A 27,001-nucleotide genomic window follows, 5' to 3' on the forward strand; every position below is an offset into this window, starting at 1 on the left:
TCGTATTCTTTTTCCTGAGCGCTGTCGCCGCTTCAATTCTCATCCCCCCCCCCCCCCCCCGAAGGCATGTGAAAATTTGTGCAACTTCTTTTCAATCCGCGTTTCCTTTGTGGCCCCCTCTCTCCCCCTCCTCTCCTGCACACGTTGGGAGCACTACGCACAGCACCAGCAAAGCAGCAGACCCCCCCACCCACACACCCACACACCCACACACACACACACGTGCACTCGCTGGCAGGACTTAATGGGCGGTCCCCAGACAAATCTCACCACCAGCGACGGCGGCGGCAACATCCCTGAGAGACTATTCCTAATCTTCACCGCCACTCTGTCGCCAGACAAGGCCACACGACAATCGGCTGAGGATGCGCTTGCTAAACTGGCCGATGAGGACCCACACTTCATTCTTCACCTCTTGGAACTTGCCTGCTGCTCTCCCACAGTGTGCTCGAATACATTTCACGTAGGCCTTCCTGCGACGGCGAGCGCGCTGCTGGCGAGTGCCATTCGGTTCCGCAATGAGGTTGGCCGCAGCGACTGGAATCGAAACCCAAAATGCTCCGTTGAGGTCAAGGGTCGTGTGCGTGAGTACGTCGTGTCACTTCAGTGTCAGCCCCACGTGTCGGAGGCGGTGCGGCGACAGTTGCTGGCGGCGACGGTCGAGGTGATGAGCGTTGACTTTCCCGAGCGCTGGCCTGATTTACTGTCGCAGTTGACGGGGCTGTTGAACCAGAGTATGACGGCGTTGCGTGGTTTGTTGGACCACAGTAAGAGCACCACCCCGGAGTTTGACGGGAACGTCATCTGCATGATGTTGCAGCAGCTGAAGGGCTCCCTGGGCGTACTGCGGGGGTGCTGTAAAATCTACGAGGACCCTTTAAAGGTGGATGCCGACGAAGCAGACGCCTTCGCCAGAGACTTTTCTCCGTTGCTCCTGTCGCTGATGGAGCTGTTGTCGCGGCGGTGGGAACATGAGCTGTCGGTGTTGGCAAGCCACAGCGCCCAGGTGGCGACCTCTGGCACTGCTTTGACTGCACCGTTTTGCTTCTCGGCGGAGATGGAAGCGCTGGCGCACTGCATGCGACTCTCCCTAAAGTGCGTGCTCTCTCTCTTCTCCAGCCGCTGGCCCGCCTGCTTGTGCGAGGTGTCAGCTCTTGACCGCCTCTACGTTGCCTGTGTGGTGACGCCGCTCCAGGCTTTCCAGCAGGTGGTTTTGCCGCTCTGCCAAGCGAGGTTGGAGAAGGCGCTGCGCCACCCAGCCGAGACGGGTATGTCCGTTGCGCAGCTTCGTGGTGATCATTTCACTGACTTCCAGCAGTCTCCCATGTTCACGCTGCTCAAGTGGGTCATGCACATCGCCTACAAACTCACCCAAGAGTTTGCGTCGCCGAAGAGCTGCGAGCGACGCTGCCGCACCGTGGCAAAGTATTTCACCTCTCAGTACCTGCTGCCCACTGCCGAGGTCGCTTTGGCGCTTGTGCGGTGGCACGCCGGCTCACCGGTCGCCCTGACTTCAAAGGCGTACATCCTCGCTCTGGAGGTGCTGACGCTCGCAGTCGACCAGAAGGCGGTGTACGCGAGCGTGTTACACCCCAGCGCTGAGGAGCTGATGACGGTGCTTCTCTTTCCCCGTCTCGCGTTCACCGCCGGGGATGAGGAGCTGTGGAACGACAATCCCGAGGAATACGTGCGCAAGCAGTCGAGCCCCGCCGGCGACATGTACAGCGCCAAGGTGGCCTCAGCAAGCCTCCTCATGTCTCTTGCTGTCGGTACGAAAAAATTTCATGACAAGAGTCTGTTTTCGTCTCTCATGAGCTTCTTGCTCAATCAACTGCAGGCCTACGTTGACGCGGCGGCGGCGGCGACAAGCAGTAGCGCCGATCTGTACACTCCTGCTATGGAGGCGGCGCGTCGCATCGATGCGACCCTCTACTGCTTTTACAACTTCAAGAAAGTTCTGCTAGCCATGCACTTCGGCGATGACAAGCTCGAGTACGTCCTGTCGACCTTCACGGTACCTGTGATGCAGTACCCACTCGGGTTTCTGCGTGCACGTGCGGTGCTCGTCCTCAGCACGTTTGCGCCGTCGCTCCAGTGGAGCAGCCCGGAGGCGTACCAGCATACCCTGCAGCCCGTGTTGCGTCTGCTCAATGACAGCGAGGTGCCAGTGCGGGTACAGGCCTGCGTCTGCTTCTCGCGCCTCGTTTGCCACCCTTTCGCACGTGATATCATCAACCCCTGCATTGCGGAGCTCATCCAGCACTACTTCAATGTGATGCGGATGATGGACAACGAGGCGGTGGTGCGCACGCTTCGCAAGACCATCTCGTTCTATAAGAACACGTTGTCCCAGTGGGCGTTGGAGCTGACAGAGATGCTGGTGAACCACTTTGCGGTCGTGCTAGAGCGCGTGACGACCAAGTACAAGGCATTGGAGTCAATGACAACATCCATACCCCAAGCCACGGGCCTTAGCGGGAAAGACGACGTTTTTCTCGACGACGATGGCTTTGCAGATGTCCTGATGGCTGCCGACGAGCTTCTGGAGACACTCACGACGCTGGTGAGGGCGCTTCCAGAGAGTGCGACTACTGTGGCCGCGCGCCACGCTGCCGCTGACTTATTGGCAAAGGTCTCTGGTGCTGCACCATCATCCTCGCCATCTTCGGCTGCCCCGTGTCCGTCATCCGAAGCCCTCCAGCATGACATCTTTGTGCACATCCAGTTGCGCGTTGCCCCGATGCTGTTCGTGATTCTCGGCCACCAAGGCGGCAGTTCCTATGGCTTCATGGACCCTGCGCTGTCGCTTCTCACCACCCTCCTCGCGCGCAGTCCAGCCGTAGCGCCGCCGATGTGGAAGGTGCTGTGGTGCCTCTACCAGCTTGTCACCCGAGGTGGCGCTGTCGACTACATCCTCCAACTGCTTCCCCCGATCGACAACTTCGTCTCCGTCGAGCCCGTCTCCTTCCTGTACGGCAGACTGGCAGAGTTGGCGCGAGAGCCGCTACCTGCAGCTGTGCCGGCAGAGGAGGCGGCCCAGACTCCGGCGCAACTGGTCTTGGGCATGTGCGAAGCAGTGCTGGCGAGCACGTCACTACGGGAGCGTGAGGTGTCCGCAGTGCCGAAGCTGTTTGATGTGTTGGTGCAGTGCAGCTGGGCGTCCTCGGCGGCGGTGGCGGCAACTGCTTCCGCATCCGTGGAGGTGGCACAGGCCTTAGTTCAGAGCGTGGCACAAAAGGCTTTGACGACTGCGGGCACACGGCCGCAGTCGAGCGCCACGTTTCGTGTGCTGCTCGCTAACAATATTTTCTCCTGCCTTATCGCCGACGCGCCTTCTACCGTGGCAGTGCTGCACAATCTGCAGGCGATACGCCCGTTTCTAGAGCAGTACATATCTCTGCTGGGTCTGAGCGTGTCCATTGACGGTAGCGAGGAGACAGTATTGAGTCTTACGCGCGGCTATGATCGCAGTCTCTTTGTACACGCCATCGTTTCTTGTCTACGTGCACTTGCAGCCAACACGGTTGGTGCCGGTGCAGCAGAGCTGCAGTCTAGCCTCGAGGGTCTCGTACAATGCGGTGTGTTGGAACAGCTGGCAAATATGGAAGCGCTGAATGGTACAGCGGAGCTGCGCGTTCATCAGCGACGCATTGCGAAACTGTCGGGGAGGTCGATGCCCGCAGTGCACGCCAGCGAAGCCACCGCTGCAGGGGAGGGAGAGGACGACGACGACGACGACTGGGATAGTGAGGGCGACAGCGACGAGGATGACGACGGTGAATGGCTCCAGGATAGCGATGACAGCGAAGAGGACGACGATGGCGACTTGGGTGACATCGACGACGACAATGGAGGCTCTGAGGGGTTCCAGGGCGGGGAGGATTCTGGCCATAGACTGAGCGGTGACAACCGCTTTCAGAGCATGCTGCGCCACGCACAGGCGCTTCGTCAGTCGCAGCAACAGGGACATCACAAGAAGGCGGGCATCGATGACGACGCTCCTTTGGATGACGTAGAGGAGGACAACCTGCTAGACGATGAAGACTTCTCTAGCCCAATGGACGACGTCAACGCTTGGGCGGCTCTCGTCACGGAGGTGGAGCGCACTGACATGGCGGCGGCTGGCAGTGCCTCGGTAGTCGCGTTGCTGCGCAGCGTCGCAGGTCAGTCACAAGCTAGCGCTATCATCCGCGCACGTGACCTTACATGCGAGCTGCAAGTAGCCCGGCGAACCCATCACGCGCTCCTTGAGCAAGCGAAGCACTAAACAACTATGAAGGCTGCCTCCGAGAACCCACACCGCTTTGGTTTTTCTTTTTTTTTTTCCGTATGTGTGTGTGTGTGTGTCTGTCTGTCTGTCCGGGCGGGGAAGGGGGCTCCTGCTTCCCCTTTCCAAACTCCTATGTTTCTGGTATCAATGCGATGCAAATGCGTCTTGTAATATGCGCTGGGACTCGAGGGGCTCGAATAAGGACGGGCGTGGCAGGAGGGGGGGGGAGGAGGAGGAGGCATTGAAGGGACGTGCAATGATAGGGAGGTGACGGTGAAGGCGGGGCTGGCTGTTGGGTCGTGATGGTGTGGCCTGCCGCGCGGGGGTGGGGTGGGGGTGATGGGCGTCGCCGGCGAAGGCATGTCAGGTGTGGCGCACGCCTGGGTCTATCAAAACTCATTCCTTTCATCTTGGAACGAGGTTACACAACGGGGTGCGTGCGCGCGCGTGTGTGTGTGTGTGGCCAGGCAATATAGACACCGGTTGCTCTGCCGAGGAGAAGGGGGGGGGGGCGGGGGGAGAAGGGCGCGCACGGAGAGCGATGGCAGCGACGTGGAGACCCTTTCGAAGTGCTCATCTCTCCCTCCCCCCCTCCCCTCCCTCCCGCTAGTGCCTCCACTGACATCACATTTACGCTCGTCATCTTCGTTCTTTGGATCTTCACTCTCTTCTTCCCCCTTTTCCCCCACTTTAAATTCACAAACATTGACCCGCTCTGTAGTTCACGACACGGTGCTCCATCATCGGCTGCGTGTGGCTCACATGCAGACGACGGTGCAGCAAGGCGGATGTAAAAAGGGGGTGGGGTTGAGGGGGACTCTTTCCCTTTCCCCGCTATACATGGCCGTTCTTATCTCCGACTAATTCCTTTCATTGATTAACAGGGCACACATCTTGAGCCTCCTGAGCGAATGAACGCTCTCCAGGTGTGAAGGACCTTCTCTCCCCCTTAAACATACACACGCGCTCATAAATGCATGCACGTGCGCGTGTGGTGCATGTTCGGTTGCCCAGGATCCTTCTCTATAACCTACATATGCACATTACGGACAGGTGCACGCACACACAACAGCAGCGGTAGCATTTTTCTCTCTGTGCGTCTGGGGTTCTAGCTCCCTTCCCCCCTCTCTCCCTCCCGTCCCTCTTCTGTTCAGTCGACTGCGTTCCTCCTCCTCCCCGGGTTTCCCCTTCGTCTTTTTCCCTCCCACTTTTTCATCTCTTCCCCCTTCCACCCCCCCGCACACACACACACACACAGAACTGCGCCAAATACGCACAAAAAGACGACACGAGGACGGGATTTCTCTGATAGAGGAGGTGTGTGTGTATGTATGTGTGTATGTGTGTGCATTTGTGCGCAATATTGAGTACAACGCGCGCCGCCTGGCATCCAAGTGCAGCTGAAGATGCCGCCGTCCACACCACTCATGACGGGTAACCCGGGGTTGGGCCGCTACCTGATCCGCACCCTCGGCGCTTGTGGCCTCATGGCCATCGTCTTTTTTTTCATGGCGGTGCATTTGTACTACACCAGCGCTGCGCTGCCAGACTTGGTGGTACTCTTCTCTCTCCCTTGTTCGCTCGCCTGCTTTGGTCTGAGCATCACCTCTCTCGTAATGTCGGCTCTGGTGGGCCCGGGTAAGCTACCCTCGCGCTTCTCTGCGACGCGCATGGAGACGGTCCTCCGAGAAGAGCTGCAGCGTATTGTTGCCAAGGCACACGTCAGCAGTGGCAGCCGCTTGGCACCAAAAACCCTAGGGTCGGTGCGTGAGGGTGATGACGGTGATCACAACGGCACCAGCGATATTGCGAAGAGCGCGAGGCCAACGGAGCCTCATCGGAGCAGCCCGGATGTGGATGAAGCTGAGAGCCAGCAGTTGGCGAACGTTGCCTCCACCGCAGCGATCCTTGAGCGCGGCACCCGTGCGGCCGAGGAGAAAGCGCTAGAGCGTGTCGCTCTTGACGCGCGACTGCGCGTCTACAACGAATACAGCGACGCGGCATCTTATCAGTTCGACAATGACGTGATGGAGGACAGTCACGAGATGCGAAAAGGTGGAGATGACAGCGAGAGCGATGCGTCCGAGGACACCTCGGAACTGCCGGCGTACCTGACGGAAGCGATGCTGATGCGGCGCCAGCGCAAGGTCCGTCGAGGGTTGGAGATAGTGCTGGTGAGCGAGGCTGCCCGCAAGGTTCTGCAGGCCATCGATGACACCGACGTGGAACGCAAGCAGGAGGAGATGAGCCTTCTTATTCCAGGCGCTAACTGGTGCCGCTTCTGCGATTTTTATCAGATGAACGACACACGGCACTGCGTGATCTGCAACCAGTGTGTGTACCGATCAAAACTACACAGTGTCTGCACCGGGGGGTGCATCGGCTACGCGAACAGCAAGTACTACGTGCTGTTTGTGTTTTATCTTTTCTTGTATCTGCTGATGGCCGATGCGCTCGACATTTATTGCGTCTCAAAGGGGTACACGTACTTCTTCAAGCCTTCCGGGAAGTCACACCCCATCTTCTATTTGGTCTTCGTGTACAGCGGGAGTTTGGCTCTTGTCCTAGTAGGGATGCTACTGCACTACCTCTACGCTGCCGGCCGCGGAGTAGGTTTACTCACAGACTTACTGCAACAGCGGCGAAAAGAGCTCGAGGCTGCTCGGGCGTCCAACAACGGCGTCGAGTACCAGCCCGTGCTATCGGAGCGAACTGCACATAGGGCCGAGGAGGGTTTAGCTAGCCCAATGCAGAAGCCAGGGCCGTTTAGCTGGCGTAAGGCCATGGAGACTGTGGGCGAGGGACTGCCACCACTGATGTGGTTCTGGCCGACCCCGACACTGCCTGCTGTGAGGGAGACGGATGACCCGCCGGACTTCTGGAACGTCTTCAGAAGGGCTATCCGCCTCCGTCTGCGCAGCGTCGCTGACGAGGACGACGTCTTTAGCGACGAGGATGAGGTCAACGATGATGGTACGGCTGATGCACCAGCTAGCGCCTTTTCCGGTAGCGCATCACCACAGCCATCTCCCGCTACGCGAGTGCCGTACCAAGCGAAAAGCACGGATGTTAGGGTAGAGGCCCCTGTGGTGGTGGAGGTTCTCTCCTCAGCTACTCCGGTGGGGTCGACAGCGGCTGCCCTCCAGTACGCAAATGCCTCAGTACCGCCGACAGCCAAGGTGGCACCTGTTTCCATGGAGAAGAAACACTGAAGAAGACGGGAGGAGCTGGATGTCTCTCTGTTTCTCTCTCCAGACATATCAACTCCCCCTCCCTCCCTCCCCCCCCTTCAGAGCCACAATGGGTGGGGGGCATGAGTCCGTAAGGCACGCGTGTTTCTTGAGTTGCTTTTCTGGGTGCAGATTTTCCCCGTTTTCACTATGGTGTTCAAGAGAGACGACAAGCGACTGCGCAAAGAATTTTCCAAAGAATAGGGGGTGGGGAGTGTGTGTGTGTGTGTGTGTGTGTAGTGACTTCCCCCCCCTCCCTTCCTCTCCGATGTTCTGCACACCCCCTCTCTGCTTGTCTGTATACAGTTTCCTATGCGTCTCTTTATCCCCCCGATTACAGTCTCGAAGCCCCCCTTTCCCCCTATCCTCCCCTCCCCCACACACACACACACACACACACATACACACATACACACGCGCGCACTTGTGGGCATTCGGATAGGCTCCTTCCCTCCTTTTTTTTTGGGGGGGGAGGGGAGGGAGGAGTGCGCAGCCTTTTTTGTGCTCTTTTCTCTGACTCCGTGACGTTTGTGTGTGTGCCTTTCGTTTGGGTTTTTTTATCTTTTATTTGTCTCCAAAGGGCTTCTTTTGCCTTCATGTGTGTGTGTGGGGGGGGGGGGAGGGGAGGGGAGGGGCACCTTCACCCGACAAAAAAGACGCTGTGTTTTTTTTTTTTTTCGCATATACATGAGCGGCACGTACGTGCACGAGCTTTGTAGCCATCTCCTCTGAAGGGATCACCCTCTAGGGACACACACACACACATATATTTATATTTCTATATGTGTGGATTTCTATCATATATATGATACGCATAGTCGCACACGTTTTACCTCCACGGAGACGCTGCTCCACTCCACCTGACGTTATGAGGAAAAAGTTTCCTCCTCTTCTCCCTCCCCTCCCCCTCGCCCATGGGAAGAGCACCCATCGATTTACACTGTGGTGTGGTGTGATGAGTGATGAGTGATGCTGGTGGTTCGTGGGGGTCCAGCATGCATTATCCCCTGCGTTGCCTCCTCCGACGTCTCCTTCACCCCCTTATCTTTATTCCTCTCCTTTCTTCACCCAGCTCTTCACTTACCCCCCCTCCCCCTCCCCCACCTACTACTGACCACGTTACTCACGATCCCAGTGTCTATGGTCTCTCTTTGCTCGCGCAGCTGCTTGTCCCCGTGATCCTTTCAAGGGCGGACTCGTTCTCTGCTTTCTTTTTCTCTAGCGTTAGACGATTGAAACATCTGTACACCATCTCCCTCTCTTTTTTTCGTCTTTTTTTCTACCCCACAAAAAGTTCGTAATCTGTGGGTGTTTATATCCTGTGTGATTTGATCACTCTTTCCACTCGTGCGTGTCCGCGTATTGTCGCCGTTGTGTTCTCTTCCACCTACCACAAACCCTTCACCCTCCCCCCCCCCCTCCATCATCATCATCCCGCTCCCAAGACACAAGCGCACAAAACTCTTATTACTTCGCTTTCTGTTTTGTTTTGATATCCCCCCTCCCTTCCTCCGCCCGCGGTCGCCATATGTCGCTGCATCCTGCTGTTCAGTTGCTGTGCGACCAGTCCATCGACGCGATCGGGCTGACAACTGTTTCTTCAGTTGCTGCCGCCCTCGGGGATGTGTCGGTTGCAACCGATCTCATCCAGCGACCCGAGCAGGTGAAGGCGCTGCAGGATGTGCTGAACAAGTGCATGTCAATCTTGAAGAATGATGCCAAGAACTTCACGCTGCGGCTGGCGTGCCTGGAGTGCCTTTACACGCTCTCTCAACCCCCCATTCCTGTGTTTAGGACGGGTCTGTTGCACAAGACACTGGACAGCATGAACAGCAGCGTAGAGGAGTTGCTGGTGCGGACGAGCCCAAACGACGCCGAGAGCATCTCCTCGGCTCGTGAGATGCTCACGGTGCTGATTTTTCGCACTACCAACTACGACACGAGGGTTGGTCGTCTGCTGCTGGAGCACACGTGTAATGGCAATGCTGGGAGTATGTTGGAGACTCTTCTCCGCATCACCGTACATCATCGCGAGACGTGCGAGTGGCCGCTGCTGCAGGCGGCACTGCTCTCTCTCTATGAGTTGACCCTGCCCGCCACCTACTACGCCACTGGGGAAGACAGCGTCGCCGAGTCGAAGCGGGACTCTGCCGGCGCAGCGACCGACAGCTCGCTGCAGACCTTCACACTGGAGAGTTTCCAGGCGAGGATCGCTGCATTACTCACTGAGATGCGCGAGCATCGAGTGCTGGAGCAGCTACTAACGTCTCTGCGCTTGTCGTGGTGCGACTCCACTTGCAAACGGAGCCCGCCGTCGCTTGCACAGGGACTCGCAGACTCAGTCATGCTTGGTGCCCTCGGTCGCCCTGACGTGGCGCACACCGTTACCAGCGTGAGCACGGGGCAGCAGATGGAGCTGCAAAACTGGCTCGCCGCCTTCTCACTCCTATGCCGGGCAATGGACAACATGGTAGAGTTCTGTTGCGAGGTGAATCTAGTCACAGAGATGCGGGTCCGGTTACTAGGTGACCCTGGCTGCCACGACTGGCTTGCGTCCGCGGCTGTGCCGGCTGTCATAGCAGCCATACAGTCGTTTGTGTCTGACGTCGACGCAAGCGCCTCATTGTCGGAGAGCGGCACCGGCAGCGACGTGGTGGCCTCCACGACGGACGCGATGAGATGCGGACTTCTAGCGACAGCTGTCACTCTTCTGCGTCTGCTGCGGATGGCCCTGTACAGACCAGTCGTGGGCTTCACCAAGGAATTCCTCTCCTCGATGGCGCGTCTTGCAGAGCAGGTTCAGCGCGCCGAGCGATACTTGCGCCATGAATACGGGGGCGTGTTAGTGATGATGTTGACCGTTCAGTGCCTCGTCAACATGAACGGGATCGTGTTGACCAGCCCAGTGAACCTCGAAGAGGCGTTTCGTGGTCTTTTGAAGGCGATCCTACTAGACAACACCGAGTGTACCTTGTCAAATTTTCGTATCGACGCCGGGAGGCGCAGCGTTGCTCCTGGTGTGCGGAACCCATTTGAAAAGATGCTCGTCGTCGAGCTGATTGTCTATCTGGCCTCCCAAGAGGATTCCCCGTTCTGCGAGACGAATAGTTCCAACGAGTCTGTGGTGGCGTATGGCCAAGCGGTTTGCATTGGGGAGAGGCTGCTGGAGGAAAAACACAAGCTCGTCTTCGAGGAGAACATGCTTCGCATGCAGTTTTCGTTGTTACAGCGCTTGTTCATGCTCCAGGTCTTGCAAAGTTGTCTGACTGTTGGGATGGATGTAGATTTTTTATCTGAGGACGATGTGTGCCAGGGCCGCAACCTTTCAGCAGAGAAAGAGAGGCCGGAGCTTCTGTCGGAGAAGGGCCTCCATCCGCAAAGGGGCTCCACAAGGTCCAGGGCAGAACCAACGCGCCACCCTACGGCGTACGTCTGCGGGCTGACAAAAAAGTTGATGCGCGAGCCGGTAGTGCTAAAAAACGGGCGTCGGTTCGAGTACGATGCGCTGCAGAACGTTATTGGTCAGCTCGGACACGTCGACCCCATCTCTGGCGAGGCGATTGATGAAGAGATCGAGGTAGACATCGCATTGCAACAGGAGATCTCCGCTTATCGCGTCAAGTGCGCATTACACAAGAGAGGCAGCTAGGATGTGCGGATCGCCTTCTCACCTTCTTTTCTTCACCCCGACACACACACAAAAAAAAAAGTCCCCCAAGGAAAGAATCAAACTGCACGTTGTTTGCCCTTCGTGAGTGTGTAGTGTCTCTCTCTGTGTGTGTGTGCGTTTCTTCGGATAGAGGGTGTGGTGGTGAAGGAAAAAGAGAAGGACGGGTCTCCGTATTCTCTTTTGGCTCAACTAAAGACTTTGCACTCTCCACACCTCCCTGAATACCGCCCTAGATATACATGTGAACACAAATATATATTCGTATCGACCTGGAGAGTGCGTGTATGTGTGTTATATATATTTTTATATATTTTTGAATCGGTTGGGGTTCATAAACGACTCCCCCTTTTCCCGTTTTTCGTTCACGTCGAAGCGCTCATATAGTATGCGGCTGCCGGCCACCTCCGCGTAGTCGGCATCCGTGCTGGCAGGGTGCAGAGGACTGTCTAGCACTCACCCCGGCGAGGGGGGGGGGGAGCAGGCCAGGAGCCTGCACGCGGCTTTTATCCCCCTATTCCCCCCACCACCTCCATACAAAAGCGGGCATTAAGACTTGCAATGCGCAGCGTCTTTTTGTGATCCACATTGAAGAGTGTTGAGAGATGCTGTGCTCGACACGTTCCGGATGCCAATCGTGCGCACAGTGTTCTCTCTACGACTCTGGATGGGTGAATGTTGTAAAAGCGCTCATCTGTGTGTGTGTGTGTCTGTGGGGGGGGGGGTGGAGGGCCAACGGTCATCATGAATCTATATCGCCCGGGTGGAGATGCACATGTGTCAGGGAGGTTTTGCTTCTCTTTTCGTGTTGTGTGACTTTTGATCGTTGCTGGGAAAGTCTTCCTCCCCCCGCCCTCTTACGCATACCGGTTCCTAGCCTGCTATATATACCCCCCCCCCTCCGTTCGCTCTCGCCCGCTTCCACACACAACACATGAATCAACAGCCTCACTCCCTGCTTCGCGTGTCTACCTTTCGTAACCCCCTTTTCCTCCCACTTTTACGCTCGCTGCTTCTCGTTCTCTTTTATCATTTGTTGCCCCCATATGTGGACACGTGAAGGTTAAAGCTCTTGGCCCCAGAGCACCGGTATCGCTGTTTCTTTTAGTCCCCCCCACCCACCCCCCTCGCTCGCTCTCTCGCTACACTCCCCCCTCCCGCTGCACTGGACCGACGGTGTGCCCTACTGTGTGTACCAGTTTTTCTTTCCCCCCCTTTTTTTCCCCTCCTAGAAGTATCACATTTTTCTCACTCTATTCCAACGTACACTTCCCTCCCCCCGTCGTTCACGATGCCGCACGCGCACACCGCAGGCGAGCGCAGGAGCGGCCGTTGCGTCTGGTGGATGGTAGTGGTATGCGCAATGGTAGTGCTCGCCATCGGTGGTGGTGGCCATCTTGTGGCCGCTGCAGGCCAGGTGCCCCGGTTGGCGAATTATCAGGAGGGCCGCGGCTTCACCACGGCAATCGACCACCATTCCTTCACCCCACCACTGTTGCGCTACTACTACGGTGACGGTGAAATCCCGCACTGGCAGTTATCCGGGTCTACCGTAATCACCGACCACTACGTGCGGCTCACAGGTGATGAGAAGAGCCAGGTTGGTCACCTGTGGAACACGGAACCCCTCGATATGAACGCATTCGAGGTGGTTGTGGGCTTTCGGGTCGTTCGGCCACAAGGCGGGCTCGGCGCGGACGGCTTTTCGGTATGGGTGGCGGATCCGCCTCTCCAGGATGGCTCTGTATTAGGCCGCTCCTCGACCTTTAAGGGTTTTGGTATTTTATTCGACTCGTACGATAACGACAACCGCCGCGACAATCCGATGGTGAGCCTTATCGTCAACGACGGTTCCTCCAAGAAGCGCTTTGACGTCAACAATGACTTCATGGGCGACATTGCGGCCAGCTGCGTGTTCGATTACATCAATGTTGGCGGATCGAATATGGCCACCATGCGCATGTTGTACCAGGGGGGTGACCTTCGCGTATTCCTGTCCGTCGACAGCGAGGCCACCGAGACAGCGTGCTTCAGCGTCACAAGCCTGCCAATGCCAGACGACGCCTACCTTTCTATATCTGGCCAAACCGGTGGTGTGTCCGAGATCCACGACATTATCTTTGTGCATCTCTCCCCCCTAGAAGATGAGAAGTACGATCACGATGTGCATGAAACCGTGTTGCCGCCGAGTGATATATACGACGCGCAGATTTACAACAACGAAGCAATGAATAATCGCCCAAGGCCAAATGACCAGGAAGCCATCCATCCGCTCACTGCGGCGCCGCAGCACCCTGAGCAGCAGAGCCAGCCGCCCCCGCAACAGCCGCAACAGCCGCAGCACCCTGAGCAGCAGAGCCAGCCGCCCCCGCAACAGCCGCAACAGCCGCAGCACCATGGGCAGCAGAGCCAGCCGCCCCCGCAACAGCCGCAACAGCCGCAGCACCCTGGGCAGCAGAGCCAGCCGCCCCCGCAACAGCCGCAACAGCCGCAGCACCATGGGCAGCAGAGCCAGCCGCCCCCGCAACATCCGCAACAGCCGCAGCACCCTGAGCAGCAGAGCCAGCCGCCCCCGCAACAGCCGCAACAGCCGCAGCACCATGGGCAGCAGCCCTCGCAAGTACCTGCCGGTGCCGCCACTGACGAGCAGCAGCGAATCCAGGATCTGGAGAACAAGTTGGCAGAGCTCCAGCGCCGTAGAAGTCGCCGCTCTGCGCGTCGAGTTCAGGAGGATGAGGAGTACGGGTATGCCGAGGATGATGAGGGTAAAGACTTTCTCGATGAGGACGACAAGGCGCAACGCGCCCGACGCTTACGCCGTGCGCGCACACCCCGTCGAAACCGCGACGAGTATGATGATTAAAATGAGGCTGGGGGCGGGGAGGGGCGAGGAGGTCGCTAAAAGCAGCGTCTCTGCCTCGTGTTTTTTTTCATGTTTCTGTGTGTGTATGTGTATGGGTATGTGTGTGTGTATCTGCGCGATTGGGAGGAGGAGGAGGAGGGAGGAGTTCAAGGTTATCGGCGACGAGGTCTGGACTACTCTGTTTATACCCCCTTTTTTTTCTTCCCTCTTTCAATCAGCATCGTTTTTTTTTTTGGGGCATCCGCGTCCCCCTCCCCCGATTTCGGTAAGTTTCATCATGGGCGCGCCTGTTGATGTGATGATGGCTGTTGTTGCTACCAACAGTTTCCGTGGCCCTTGAAGCTTTTTTTTTGTCTGTGTCCGTCTCTGACTATGTGTGTGAATGTATTGAAAGGGGGCCGCATCCTCTTCATCCGATGGTCAACGGGGCTGGTGAGGTGGCGCGGTGGTTTAGCCACTTGCTGCACCCTCCCTCCCTCCCTCCCCCCTTCCTCAGAGCACTACTAACAAAATGGCGCACTCGAACACAGTACATGCACCGCCACACAGTTGCGATGGCCGAACGGTGCCCCCCCCCCCCCCCGTCTCTTCGCTTGTCTTTCATATGGGCTCACTGGAGAGGCGTGTGTGCTCCCTTCTGATGTGTGTGTGTGTGTGTGTCGTTGTTGTTGTTGTTCGACCTAATCTTCTTGTTTGCGGGATTGCGCGCCCTCATGTCGCCGAGAGTCGCGCACTCCCGCTCTTCCACCCCGTTCCGCTTTTCATACTCTTCCATCACTGAACACCCCCTTCTTCCCCACCTAAACACATCATCAAAGCACCCGAAGTGCTTGCGCACAGAGTCATACTTGCGCCTCTTGTGTCTCCCTTCACTAGAGTGCCTCAATAGTAATCAAAATAACACACACACACACACACACACACGCTCCTCCGCGACCTCAAAAATGGGCCGCGGGTACAGTGCCAGCCGCAGTAATAGCGGCCGTCCAACACTGCGCATGAAGCGCTCGCGCTCCATGTCCCTGTACGCGCTGCAGAAGAACATGGACACCCACGAGAAGTTGAAGGCCGCCAATGGCGACGGCGCTGAGGCTTCGTCGTTACCCTCTTCCACAGTGGCTGAGACGCCACGCAAAGCGCTCAAGGTGATGCGCCAGCGTCGTGCGCTGTCCTCGTCTTCCGTCGCCGCCGCGGGGGCAACAGCAAAGGAGGAAGCGAAAAAGGTCAAGTTGGTTGGCGACCGTGGTCGTAGCGCCACAAGCGGCGCCGGCGCTCGCTCGCAGTCCGCTGCCTTTCGCCGCAACCTGCAAGACCTCGAGAAGCGGTTTGACGACGCCATGGAAGCTAGCGAGGACGAAGGGGAGACCGTCATGAACACGACAACCATGACCAAGTACAAAGAGTGCGGCCGCGTTGTCGACGCTGTCCTGGATCAGCTCGAGGCGGCTTGTGTACCCGGTGCGAATACGAAGGTGCTGTGCGACCATGGTGACGAGGAGGTCGCGAGCCGGTTGAAGAAGCTGTTCGTCAAGACCAAGGGCGCGGATGGGAAGCGGCTGGCGCGTGGAATATCGTACCCAACGAACGTGTCTGTGAACGAGACTCTGTGCAACGACAGTCCGTATCGCACGGAAGAGGGCACCATCTTGAAGGACGGGGACGTCGTAAAGCTGCACGTTGGCTGCCACCTCGACGGCTACCCTGTGAGCGCCGCACGGACTGTCGTTGTCACCACAACAGCGGCTGCCGCAGCGACAGAGGGCGATGAGGAGGGGAAACACAAAAAGACGAGTAGCACGACGGCGACTTCGTCACCGCGCTCCTCTGTTGGTAACACCATCGAGGCCGCTCGCGTGGCGCTTCTCGCGATGATGCACGCGCTGCGCCCCGGCACACTCAACGCCGACATCACCGACCTGATTTCGGCCGTTGGGCGGCACTATCATGTTCAGGCTGTGGAGGGAGTTCTGTCGAACCGGAGCAAGCGCTGGGTCCCCGATGGGATTGATTGCATCATCGGCCGCCGGGTGACAAGCGATGACCCGCATCAGGACGTGGCCGACTGCGAGGTGGATGAGCATCAGGTGTGGTGCCTCGACATTGCTTTTACGAATAACGACAGCTATCGCATCACGCTTTCGGAAAAGCCCGTGACGCTATTCCGTCGCACCCCTGCCGCCTTCGAAGCAGACGCGCGGGTGAAGCAGGCAAACGAGACGCTGCAGGAGATCACTGATGCACATTATTGCTTCCCGTTTCACTTCAAGAGCCTCGCGAACCCACTGAAGGGGAAGCTCGGCATCCACGTGCTGCAGAAGAAAGGCATGGTGGACAAACTCCCGCCTCTGCGTACGAAGCACGGCTACGTGACAGCGCGGTTCAGCGCAACTGTTGCGTTGACCGCGAAGCGGTTGACGGTGCTGTGTGGTGCGCCGCCCACCGTCCCTGTGCCGACGCCACCGGCAATGCGGTCGACTGTGTCGGAGAGCACGCTGGCTCCGGAGGTGCTTGCTGTGCTGGGGCGCCCCTACGAGTTTGCTGACGCGCACGCGGCGGTGACGGCGAAAGACGCAGAGCACAGGAGCAGTCCTGCCACGAAGCGCATGCGCGTAGAGGCAATGGATAACGAAGAGTAAGGCGAAAAGGGGGGGGGTGCGGGAACGGGAAGACCGAGTGAGGTCAACGCAAGGCAGTTGACGTTGATGGCTGCGTCCCTTCACGCACTCTAGATCTTTTTTTCGCCTTACTTGCCGTTTCTTCTCGCAGCGCCTCTATGCCCGCGGTTACACGCATGAGGGGGGGGGAGGGAAAGGGGAGGGTACGCATTGGTGCGTCTGGTTGCGTGTTTGCTGTCTGCAGAGAGCCCATCGACCAACGGCGGGGGGGACACATTCCACCAGCCCAGTGGAATATGCCCCCCCCTCCCCTCCCCCTTCTTCTCCTCTCACTATATCCCCTCCCCCCCCCCCCCCCCCCAAAAAAAAAATCGTATAAGAAAATCATGAAAACGTAACGTGTAATGGAGGGGTGGCTCTCACCCAACCACCCATCTTCCCCCCCCCCCCTCCCTGACACACTCGCTCACTTCCCTACAACGCATCTCATCACATCCGTGGCGGTGCAGCGATTAGCATATACCTCTGTGTGTGTAAGTGGAGGGTGGGGGGGGGCAGTGTGCGTGTGTGTGTGTGTGTACACGCTTTCCCTTTGAGTTCATTGTATCACATGGGCGGTTAGTTGGTTATGGTTCATCTCCCCCTTCCAGTTTAGTACAGAAGCTGAACGATCACGGCGACGGCAGCGACGTCCCTCCCCCCTCCCCTCCCCTCCCTTCCCCTCTCTCTCATCCCTGACTGATGCGGTTGCAAACGGCTCCTGTTGAACTGTTGCCGCTATCGTTGCCGAGGCTCACCGTCAGCGTCTTTGTGCGTCCCGCATCACATCGACCCCCCCCCCCCCTCCCCCCACCGGCTCACCGCCTCTCATTCACCACCCCTGATGCTTCTACTACTACTACTACTACTACACCCTGGTCATTTGACCTTGTCTCGGGCGCAAACGCTGCCGTGGATGATACGTGTAGGCTGCTCTTTTTTCCCCTCCTTTACCCTTTCTTTTCGCACTCGCACACCCAGCTGCACGCGCCTACAACCCACACCTTTGTAAAGGTGTGCTGCCCTCTGCCCAGTTTACAGAGTGATCCGCCACACATTACACACATTACACACATTACACACACACACACACACACACACACACACAGGCACACACACACATAGAGACCTCATACACGACTCACTCCACTCGCGCGGTGAGTTGACCTATACATCCATACATTTTGATATCTACCTATTTATATACAGGCACGAATCTATCAGCAGCAACATAGAGGCTGCCCTCTTCTCCTCCTCCTCCTCCTCGGTGGACTAAGCACGTCCAACGTGATACATTTCACCTCTGTACCGCAGATTGGTGCACACGCAGACACACACACACACACACACACACACAGGCACAGACCACACAGAGGGAAGAAGAAGGGAGGCTTCATTCCTCCTTGTGATTGCAGAGACGCACTGCCCCCGTCTTCTCACTTGAGGTTTCTAAAAAGTTTCTTTTTTTCCAGTCCACTCAGCGATCCCCCACCCCCGTTCTCGAGGAAAGGAGAACGGACAGGAGAAACATTCATAGACACAGGCACACCTCTACAAGACACAACCTCCACGTGTACACACCGCCAGAACGCGGTGGCTACAGGGGGGAGACCCACCCGCTAACCCCTTCGGTCTGACATATTCCCAGGCAGAACAAAAGAAAAGAGGCCGCAATGCCCTCAAAGTCAGCGAACACAAACGGTTGTCCACCTAGCGGTGGCAGCACATACAGCACGCGACAGTACACAGGCAGCAATCCCACCGGGCGCCGCGCCGCTGTACCGAGAGCGCAGGTGGCGCAGAAGGGTACCACCTCCGCCAAGGGGAACCACAAGGTGGCTAAGGTGTACCAGAAATCGCGCGCCACTGACACACGCTCGTCTGCAGGGCATCCGCAGTCGGAGGAGAACACGGTTTTGCAGCGCGAGTCCTCGTCATCGTCGACGCACATGCTGAACGCGTCCTCTCCGGCCTTCGTTCCACCGAAGCACTTGCAGCCACAACAGCAGCAAGACGATACGCACAGCGCTGCTTCCTCTTCCACAGTGACATCCCCGCTCATATACACGGGAAACACTGGCGGCGGAAGCTCCGCTTCGTCTCTGCCCGCCTTCACATCTTTGCTGAGCGCGGACCGCCCTGCCGCTATGCCGTCGTCTCTCTCAGGTGCCTCGGCTGCGAACGTTGACCCGTTGGCCACCGGCACCTCCTTTGCTTCCAGCGCTGCAAGCGGTTCTGCGCTCTCGACACAGTTGTCTCATCAGCTGCGCGGCGCGTACGCGCGAGCGACCGCGGCCGCTGTCGCTGCTGCTGCTGCCTCTGCTGCACCCCAGGTTGAGCCCACCGACCCGTACGTGTCGGTCGCCGCAGCAAACACCTCCGTCGTCAGTAAGGGGGCGGCAGCTCCACCTCTACGCCCCCACTCCGAGCCGCAGCCGTGCTGCGCTTTGCGCGGGACTTCGGTAGCGGCGCCGCCAAACTCCAATGCCGTTTACGCTCCATCCGTTCCCGTACTCCACCCGCTATTCATCGATGTCGCCACGGGTGCCACCTCCATGACGCCCTTTGCACTCTTGAAAGATCAGCTCAGCGGTAACGGCGACGATGGCAGCGATCAGCTAAGCGAGACCCTTGAATGTCGCGCGACGACTGAAGCAGCACAGGAGTTGCCGAGCACTTTTGACCCCACTCCTTCAGTGCCGCTGTCCCCACTGACGCCTGCACTGGACAGCAGGGAAGGGGAAGTGCAGAGGGTGCGCCAGGCACCCATCTCGGCTAACCAGCAGTCTTCACAGCGTCGTATCACGGCAGTCACCGCTGCTGTCCTGGCAGACCACGACGCGCGGCTCGCGGAACGTTCTAAGCGCTACGCAGAGGCTGGGCAGCGACTCTGCGACTCCGCATCTGTCACAGCGACGGCCGCTGTTGTTCTGGGGACGCATCGAACATTTTCTGCTGAGCCCCCCATCCACAGGGACACGAACGACGCCACCGCCACCGCCAAGTCGACTGCGCGGTACCAGCACCAGGTGTATGCATCTATGATGACCACGGCGAGTGACGTGGAGGCGTCCGCGCACCAAACACCAAAGCGCCAGCCGCTGAGGCCGTCGACGGCAATCGCCGTCACTGGAGACAACAGCAAGGTACGAGCGTCTGTCGCACCCAGCACGGAGAGCGGTGCGTCCACAGCGAAGCGCTTCCACACCTACCTGTCGAACCCAGAAGATCACGCGGAGGGAAACCAAACAGGGTCTGTCATGGGACTCACCGGTTCTACACGCCGCGGCCCGCCTCCCTGTGGCGACGACGAAAATAACGAGGGTCTCTGCAGCGACACCGTGACTCCGACCGTGACACCTGCGAAAGTGCTGGCCGCCGAGGGCTCCCCGTTCGTGGCGGCCGCAGCATCCTCCGGTGACGCTTCTACCACTCGTGTGCAGCGCAGCTCCTTGACACAGAAGGATAGCGGTGCTGCCCACACCGAGTCTGACCTGGTCGAATTGAGGCATCGCACCCGCGTAGTTCAGCAGCAGCAGCACGGCAGCAACGCTGATGTTCAACGCACCGTGACGCAGTTTGTTCCACAAATGCATACAAACACCACCACCAAGGCGCAGACTCACTCGGTCGCAACACCGCAGAGGTCTAGCATCTACAACGCCGCGCTTGGTGAGACAGGTGCTGCAGCTGCCACACCTGTCGCCTTCAAGACGCCCGAGGTGGAGCGGGTTCCGTCGTCTCGCCCTAGCGCATCCAAGAATCCCGCGAGCCGAAACATTACAACCATCATCCGCACACCAGGGACGTCTGGTCCCCACCACGGCGGCACGTACACGATCACCACGAAGACGATCATATCGGAGGGGTCGCGGTATCATGACAGTGCTGCGGACGCCGGAGCGCCGGCTAAAAGCTCGCGTGGCTCAGCGCCAAGGGGCGCACAGCGGTCGCTCGCAAGTTGCCTTGAGTCCATTGCACCCCAGCGTGAGGAGAACGCACTCAGCAGCACCGACACAATATACGAAAAGGTCGAGACCCCCGCCACACACGCACCTCTCTTGCCCTCGTCCTCCGCATTGTTGTCAGCCGTGGCGGCAGGGGCGATGGCGGTACCACGCTCGCAGCGTCGTAGCGTGAAGCAGGGGTCCGCCAGCGCCACCACCTCTGCCACCCCGAACGGCACTGTTGCATGCGTCGCCACTGGTGGTGTGGCTGCGTCCCACACACCAGCGGCGCATTCCACGAGCTACGCGGTTGTAATCGAGGGTCACATGCAGCGGCGTGTCACGGCCATCTCGTCCATAAAGCTCAAAGAAGGCGTATGCGTTCTGTTTAAGGAGGACCGCGGAATCGATATGGGCCGCATCGTGCAGTGCAGCGCCCTAGATGGCGACGAGGCTGCTGGCACGATGGCCACAATGGCTTCGGCGACGTCGCCGCTCGGTCGCAAGGATCGTCCTGCTCCAGTCCTGCGACTAGCCACATCGGAGGAAGAGTACCGCTGGCTGTACACTGACGTCAAGGAGGCCGAGGCGACGCTGGAGCCGTGCCGCGAGGCGGTCACGCGTCTTGGGTTGCCAGTGCGGGTGGTAGCGGCCGTGTATCAGTTCAATAAGGCGAAGTTGACGGTGTACTACGAGAGCGCCACCCGCGTCGACTTCCGTTCTCTTCTGCCCTCGCTCTTTTCTCGCTTCCACTGTCGCATTTGGATGGCTCGCCTGGAGACGCCAGAGGTCGGGGCTGGCGGTTTCGAGGAGGGCGTCCTCTCTCTTTCGTGAGACCCAGAAAAAAAGGGGGAGGAGGGGGCCGATCCGAGGGTTCCCTGCCCGCCGTGTGTGTTTACGCGTGCCTACACACACACACACACACACACACACTGAAGCGCGCGGATGGGATGATCTTTCCGCATCACCCACAGGGCAGTTCTCATCTTTTTTTTTATTCAATGCGCTGCTTTCTTTGAATTTTTCCTTTCTTCATGGTTCCCCTCTTTTTTTTTGTCCCCCCCCCTTTGAGAGCACAATGGAGGAGTGGGGGAGGGGTGCATAGTTGCTATAGAATCCTGCCTGTCTTTTTGTTGCTTTGCGTAAATTCGTTGAGCAGCGCTATCTCGTCCCCCCTCTCCCCCCTGATCCGAAGGTACACGTCAACAGGACGGGGGAGAGGAGGCAGAGGCTGAGGCGGTCGCAGAGGGCGGGTGGGAGGAGTGGTGGTGAGGTTGCTTTGGTTTTTATTTTTTGTCTCTTGTGTGCCTTGGTCTCTCTTTCTCTCGCTTACCCCCTTTTTTGTTCTCCCCCCTTCCTTCCCCCCCTCCTTCTCCCCTCCTTCCCCCCCTCCTTCTCCCCCCTCCTTCCCCCCAATGGCTGTGTTTCTTCTTTGATGTGCACTTGAAGAACTTTTTTTTCTGTCTTGGGGGGGGGGGACTAGAGGGCACTCTTCTTCGCCAGCGCTTTCCCTCTCTGTTTTCAGTGGGGGAAGGAGACGCGTTGACGTCTGCCGTGGGGTTGTGTGTACTCAACGCGCGGTATCCACACCTCCTATTCCCTCGCTTTCTCGAAGGAGACAGCGATGTCAAACGACCCCCTTGTTCGTTCCCTTCCGCTGTTATGCGGCGTAGACACACACACACATACACACACACACATACACACGCCTACGCAATCTGAAGAAAGAGGGATACTGACGTGTGAAGGACAGACACGTGCGCGCGTGTTTCCGAGAGGGAGGGAGAAGATGAGGGAAGAAGAAGAGAGAGGTGATTGAGCCGTACACAATTCTCAGCTCGACGTACTCTCTACAATAACCACGCACGTATATTCTCGTGGTGGTGAGGTAGATGCCTTGTTATATCAGCGCACATGGCTCTAATTCCCGCGTCGTCCAAGTTATTTTTGTCTTTCCATAGACTGCACATTATAGAATGGAACAGAATGAAGATCGCACACGCGAGCATACATACATACATATATATATATATACCTATACACACACACAGGTATACACAAATACAAAAGTAAATGGTGATGAGGGAGTGAGGGTGGGGTGCGTGCTGTACTCTTGGTTCTTCATTCCCCCCTCCTTCCCTCCCTCCCAGTCCCGATTCTATTTTCTCTCTCTTTGTATTGATTGTGATTGTTGTGCGCATACTTTTCAACTTTTCCCCTTTACCCCATGCACAGCGAGCACCACGTGATGTGATGACAGTGACGGTACAGCATATCATCTTCACACACGCACACGGTGCGCGTTGTCAAGGCCGCTGCCGATGGAGGCGCACGCGCTTTAAGAACGAGGCGAATGATGGTGTTTGCTGATACAGAGAGTCCCTCACACCGCTGACACACGCTTTCGTTGTGCTGCTGTTTAGCCGCCGTGGAACGTGTGCGCCTGAAGGAAGCCGGCGGCTGTGGAGAAGGCGCGATGCACCGCCCCGCTCTTCCCCTTTTCTTTCTCTGTTTTCCGTAATCCAATCGTGCTCACTGAGTTCCAAGTTCGCTTGCATGCCCCCCCCCCCCCCAACATGTATAGATGTAGACACAGCCCCAGGCGTCGCCTTGCCGCACCGATATGATGTGAGCTGAACTATATTCGCACACTCTTTCCTTGCTTCTCTCTCTTTCGTCCTGGTTTTGTGAGCGGCCGCGGTGGACCCTCTCCCTTGCTACTTCCTCCCCCCGCCTCCAGTAATCCACCACCACCATTCACACATGCGACGTGGATTTGATCAACTCACATGTACACACACACACACACGTACACATATATTTCACTGACATCAGCGTTGTCATGTCTCGCTTGACAGGATAGATCAAGGCCATATATCGCTTTTCTTCGTGTTTTTTGCCTGCCTTTGCTGCAGTGCACCCAGTGCAACGCGTCTCTTTTTTGGTTCACGTTGCCAGAGCTGTTCGGATCACATCCGCTCTTGGCCTGAGATGATTGCGCTCTGAGCGGGAGGGGATGGGGAGGGGGGGGGGAGCGCTTTCCCTAACCCCGACATTCCTCTTGAGCGCTGGACACACGCCCTCCCCCCTTTTTCTTTTTCAGGCGTGTGGGCGCTTTCTCTTTTTGATTCCTGTCCGACGGGCCCGTTGGAGAAGTTAGAGTCGAGAGAGCTCCAGCGTACTCCAATGCGTAGTACACCGCGCAGTTCACAGGGGAGTAGAGATAGCACGCGCCATCACCGTGAACTCGAGGATGCGCGATCGCCTTTGCGGGAGGGCACCCGTGCGACGGCTTGCCACGGCAAGCCGTCATACCAACGTCAGCACACCGGATCATGACGCGTGCTACGGTTATATCCACGACGTGGATGCGGTTAGCGGCGACCGCAATGACACCATGGTGGCCTTGAGGGGTCCTTTGCACCTCTTGACGACTGTGACGCACCGCGAGCTGCAGCGCATCGTGCGTACCCTACCCGTGGCCTCACTCAACGCCCATATGGGGGAGTCGACGGCACAGTCGCACCCCCTTACTACTGCTCCTTGATGGTGCACCGATCGATTACAGCTATACCGCGGCATTGCCGCATCGTCGACGTTACATTGGTCTGCGGTGCCGCTCTCGGAGCGGGAGTGTCTGCAGAGTCGCTTCCGCAAGGTCCAGTCACGCGGGTTACCCCCACCCCATTCGAGCTCACATGAGGGCTACGCCATGCCGGCGCAGCTGATAACGTCACCGCCAGCAGCGAGAGCGCCTCGGGCTCGGCGGCGTTTCGGTCGGCGCGCTGAGGGGGGGGGGGTACGGCGTATCCACTCGGGCCTCGGCGCCGCGTCGGGGGTGCCGGGGCTTCGCCGCGGTTTTGCAGCGCTGGGGGGCCGCCCGGGCGGGCGTGGGGTGGGGCCGGAGGGGCGGGGCGCCCTTGGCGGGGTGGCGGCAAGCCTGGCCTGGCGGGGGGGAGGGGGAGGGGAATTCGGCTGGGTTTGGGGGGGGGCGGAGGAGTGGGGGTCGGGCGCGGTGCGCCTGCGTGTTCGTGGGGTTTTGCCGCAGGCGAGTCTGGCACGCTTTTTTTTCCATTACCCTGTTCATTATATTTCTTTTGTTGGATGCACGTAGATTTTGTTTTCATCATGAATGAAACAAGGCTTTTTCCGGGTCTTCGGCCACGCGACCACACCGAGCCGTACAAGTCCCAGTGCGTTAAACATCTCCCTACTTGGTCCGCCACGGGTTCCTTTTTCCTCCTCTCTCTCCCTTTTCCCCCGGCACGGTGTCTCCACGCAGCGCGATGCACAAGCGCTATAGAAACGGGGACTCGGTCAATATGGCACACGACCGCCGGTCTCCCGCTCGATCTGCGCTTGGGAGGGTGTGTGTGTGTAGGTCGCCCTCACGCACCAGCCCGCCAGTGAAGAATGAGAGCAAGGGGTGGGGGTGGGGGTGGGGGGGGCCTCGAGTCACCTCGACACTCTGCCTAGTACACATCAATGGTACGGATGTGTTCACTTCTGCGAGTCGCTCTGGCCTTCCCTCCCTCCCTCCCCATGTCGTGATAGAGGCACTTGACCGCGTCACGGGCAGAACTGACTCGGCATTGGCAGAGAGTGGGGGGGGGGATAGGGGGATAAAAACCGCGTGCAGGCTCCTGGCCTGCTCCCCCCCGCCGGGATGATGACATGAGCACATCGTCATCGTGGATGTGTATTTCGTAAAAACAAACAAACCAAAAATGATGTGCACGCACTTTGGCTCATGATCGCGTGCACGAGAAGTCAGCTGACCACTGCTGATCTCAGTGTCGGTTTGAAAGAGAAAGATGCTCACCCCTCTCGACAACGCTTTCAGGGTGATGCACATGAATGAAGCAGGAAGGAAGGGCGCCCACCGCAACCTGCGACATTTCCTCTCCCCCCGCCTGCCCCTTTGAAAAAATTTTCTTGTACTTTTTTTACTAATCGTCCAGGAAGCTCCTCACTGCGTTTCCCCAGCTTGCGGTTGCCTGCATGGCACTTTCCTGCAGGCTGCGCGCGGCTTCCGTCAGCTGCCAGAGGGTGTCGCTTGCTGCGATGGACGCGGCGGTGTGGTGCGAACCACCGCCGGTACGGGAGGTCGTCGCCTCAGGCGCGTATGCCTGGTTACCCATACCGCGGAAGTCAGGACCGCTGCGCGACGCTGGGGCGGACATCGTTGTTGTCATCGGCGTAGAGTTCACCGCGGCAGCGGAACGAAAGTTACCGTTGCCGCACGACCTGTCTTTCTGCGGGACCGGCGATGGCGCCGGCACGCTCGTTTCATCGAACAGGTCGCCGTTAACGTTCTCGGCGCTCTTGCCTATGAAAGCAGTCTGGCGCAGTACCTGGGGCACTTCCGGGACATTGCGATTGAGAGTGTTTGGGTCCACCGCGCGGGCAGCGGCGGCGGCCAGGTCTGCCTCGGCAGCTTTGCGCTGCTCAGCCTCCCGGTCGTACAACAGCTCTTCGGGGACTGGCTGTGTGGACTCCTCGATGCTGCCCTCCACTCGGGCAATGGCGCCGAAGCCCTTCTTCTTCCCCTTCGCGCCAAGCCCCGCACCGCCGCCGAGCTTCTTTACCCCAAGGCCGGTGGCTTTGGAAGAAATTGCCACGATTGGCGCCGTTGTCACGGGGCTGCTCGCCACCGTCGCGTCGGGGCTGGCACTGGAGGGGGGCGCCAGGGAGGGCGCAGCAGCGGCAGAAAAGGCGAGTGACGTCTGAGAGGCGTTCGTGGGGGACGCCGGCGACGCTCCTGGCGCCGGCAGTACCCGCCCGTGCTGCATGAAGTCATTTACAGCCTTGTCGATCATGCGCTTGTACAGCACGGCGGCGGGGGAGTTATAGAAAGATTTGGGGTCCATATTGCCATGCTGCTGGAGGAATTGCTTCGCCTTGTCGTTGCCGCCAAGCGCCACACGCAGCGCCTCTTGCTGACGCCAGCTGTCGAGCTCCACAGACTTCATGAAGGTGATGTGCACCCCCATGCCACGGTGGCGGCCGCAGCAGTCCATACAGAGGAAGATGCCGTATGTCACGCTGCACCAGCTCGGGTTCTTCTGCGGGCAGTCGAAGCAGACGCGGTTCTCAGGCATCTGCCGCATCCTGGAAACCAGCTCCTTTGCCTCTTCCGCCGTCTCTGGCACCTGTATCTTGTTTGTACTCGCCATTGCTCTCTCTCTCGCTTGCTCGCTCTCGCTCGCTCGGTGGCCTCTAGGGGTGTCCCTGAGGTGCGGTGAATATGGTAGCAGCCGCCAGTGGATGCGCCGGTCACTCACCTTCTCGGAAGAGAAGCGCTGTGATGTCTGTAGGTTTGAAGCTAAGGAAACAGGAAAAAAAAAGAAAGGCACACTTGAGCAAACAA

General features: G+C 58.2%; 7 protein-coding genes across 7 annotated transcripts; 6 read left to right on the forward strand and 1 right to left on the reverse strand.

The window, feature by feature from the left end:
• Positions 1-244: 244 nt before the first annotated feature.
• On the forward strand, positions 245-4,267 carry JKF63_06255 (uncharacterized protein; the record flags this gene model as incomplete). The annotated part of the gene is made up of 1 exon (XM_067902205.1): positions 245-4,267. The coding sequence occupies one exon, from the start codon at positions 245-247 to the stop codon at positions 4,265-4,267; it is 4,023 nt and encodes a 1,340-aa protein (XP_067758702.1).
• A 1,409-nt stretch (positions 4,268-5,676) lies between these two features.
• Positions 5,677-7,482, forward strand: JKF63_06256 (uncharacterized protein; the record flags this gene model as incomplete). Its single annotated transcript, XM_067902206.1, has 1 exon — positions 5,677-7,482. One exon carries the CDS (start codon positions 5,677-5,679, stop codon positions 7,480-7,482), a length of 1,806 nt encoding a protein of 601 aa, XP_067758703.1.
• A 1,546-nt stretch (positions 7,483-9,028) lies between these two features.
• Positions 9,029-11,149, forward strand: JKF63_06257 (uncharacterized protein; the record flags this gene model as incomplete). The annotated part of the gene is made up of 1 exon (XM_067902207.1): positions 9,029-11,149. The coding sequence occupies one exon, from the start codon at positions 9,029-9,031 to the stop codon at positions 11,147-11,149; it is 2,121 nt and encodes a 706-aa protein (XP_067758704.1).
• A 1,309-nt stretch (positions 11,150-12,458) lies between these two features.
• Positions 12,459-14,030, forward strand: JKF63_06258 (uncharacterized protein; the record flags this gene model as incomplete). The annotated part of the gene is made up of 1 exon (XM_067902208.1): positions 12,459-14,030. The coding sequence occupies one exon, from the start codon at positions 12,459-12,461 to the stop codon at positions 14,028-14,030; it is 1,572 nt and encodes a 523-aa protein (XP_067758705.1).
• A 944-nt stretch (positions 14,031-14,974) lies between these two features.
• Positions 14,975-16,666, forward strand: JKF63_06259 (uncharacterized protein; the record flags this gene model as incomplete). Its single annotated transcript, XM_067902209.1, has 1 exon — positions 14,975-16,666. One exon carries the CDS (start codon positions 14,975-14,977, stop codon positions 16,664-16,666), a length of 1,692 nt encoding a protein of 563 aa, XP_067758706.1.
• A 1,691-nt stretch (positions 16,667-18,357) lies between these two features.
• JKF63_06260 (uncharacterized protein) lies at positions 18,358-21,465 on the forward strand (the record flags this gene model as incomplete). The annotated part of the gene is made up of 1 exon (XM_067902210.1): positions 18,358-21,465. The coding sequence occupies one exon, from the start codon at positions 18,358-18,360 to the stop codon at positions 21,463-21,465; it is 3,108 nt and encodes a 1,035-aa protein (XP_067758707.1).
• A 4,115-nt stretch (positions 21,466-25,580) lies between these two features.
• JKF63_06261 (uncharacterized protein) lies at positions 25,581-26,807 on the reverse strand (the record flags this gene model as incomplete). Its single annotated transcript, XM_067902211.1, has 1 exon — positions 25,581-26,807. The coding sequence occupies one exon, from the start codon at positions 26,805-26,807 to the stop codon at positions 25,581-25,583; it is 1,227 nt and encodes a 408-aa protein (XP_067758708.1).
• Between the last annotated feature and the right edge of the window lie 194 nt (positions 26,808-27,001).

Source organism: Porcisia hertigi, chromosome 13 (genome assembly GCF_017918235.1).
Source record: "Porcisia hertigi strain C119 chromosome 13, whole genome shotgun sequence".
Lineage (NCBI taxonomy): Eukaryota > Euglenozoa > Kinetoplastea > Trypanosomatida > Trypanosomatidae > Porcisia > Porcisia hertigi.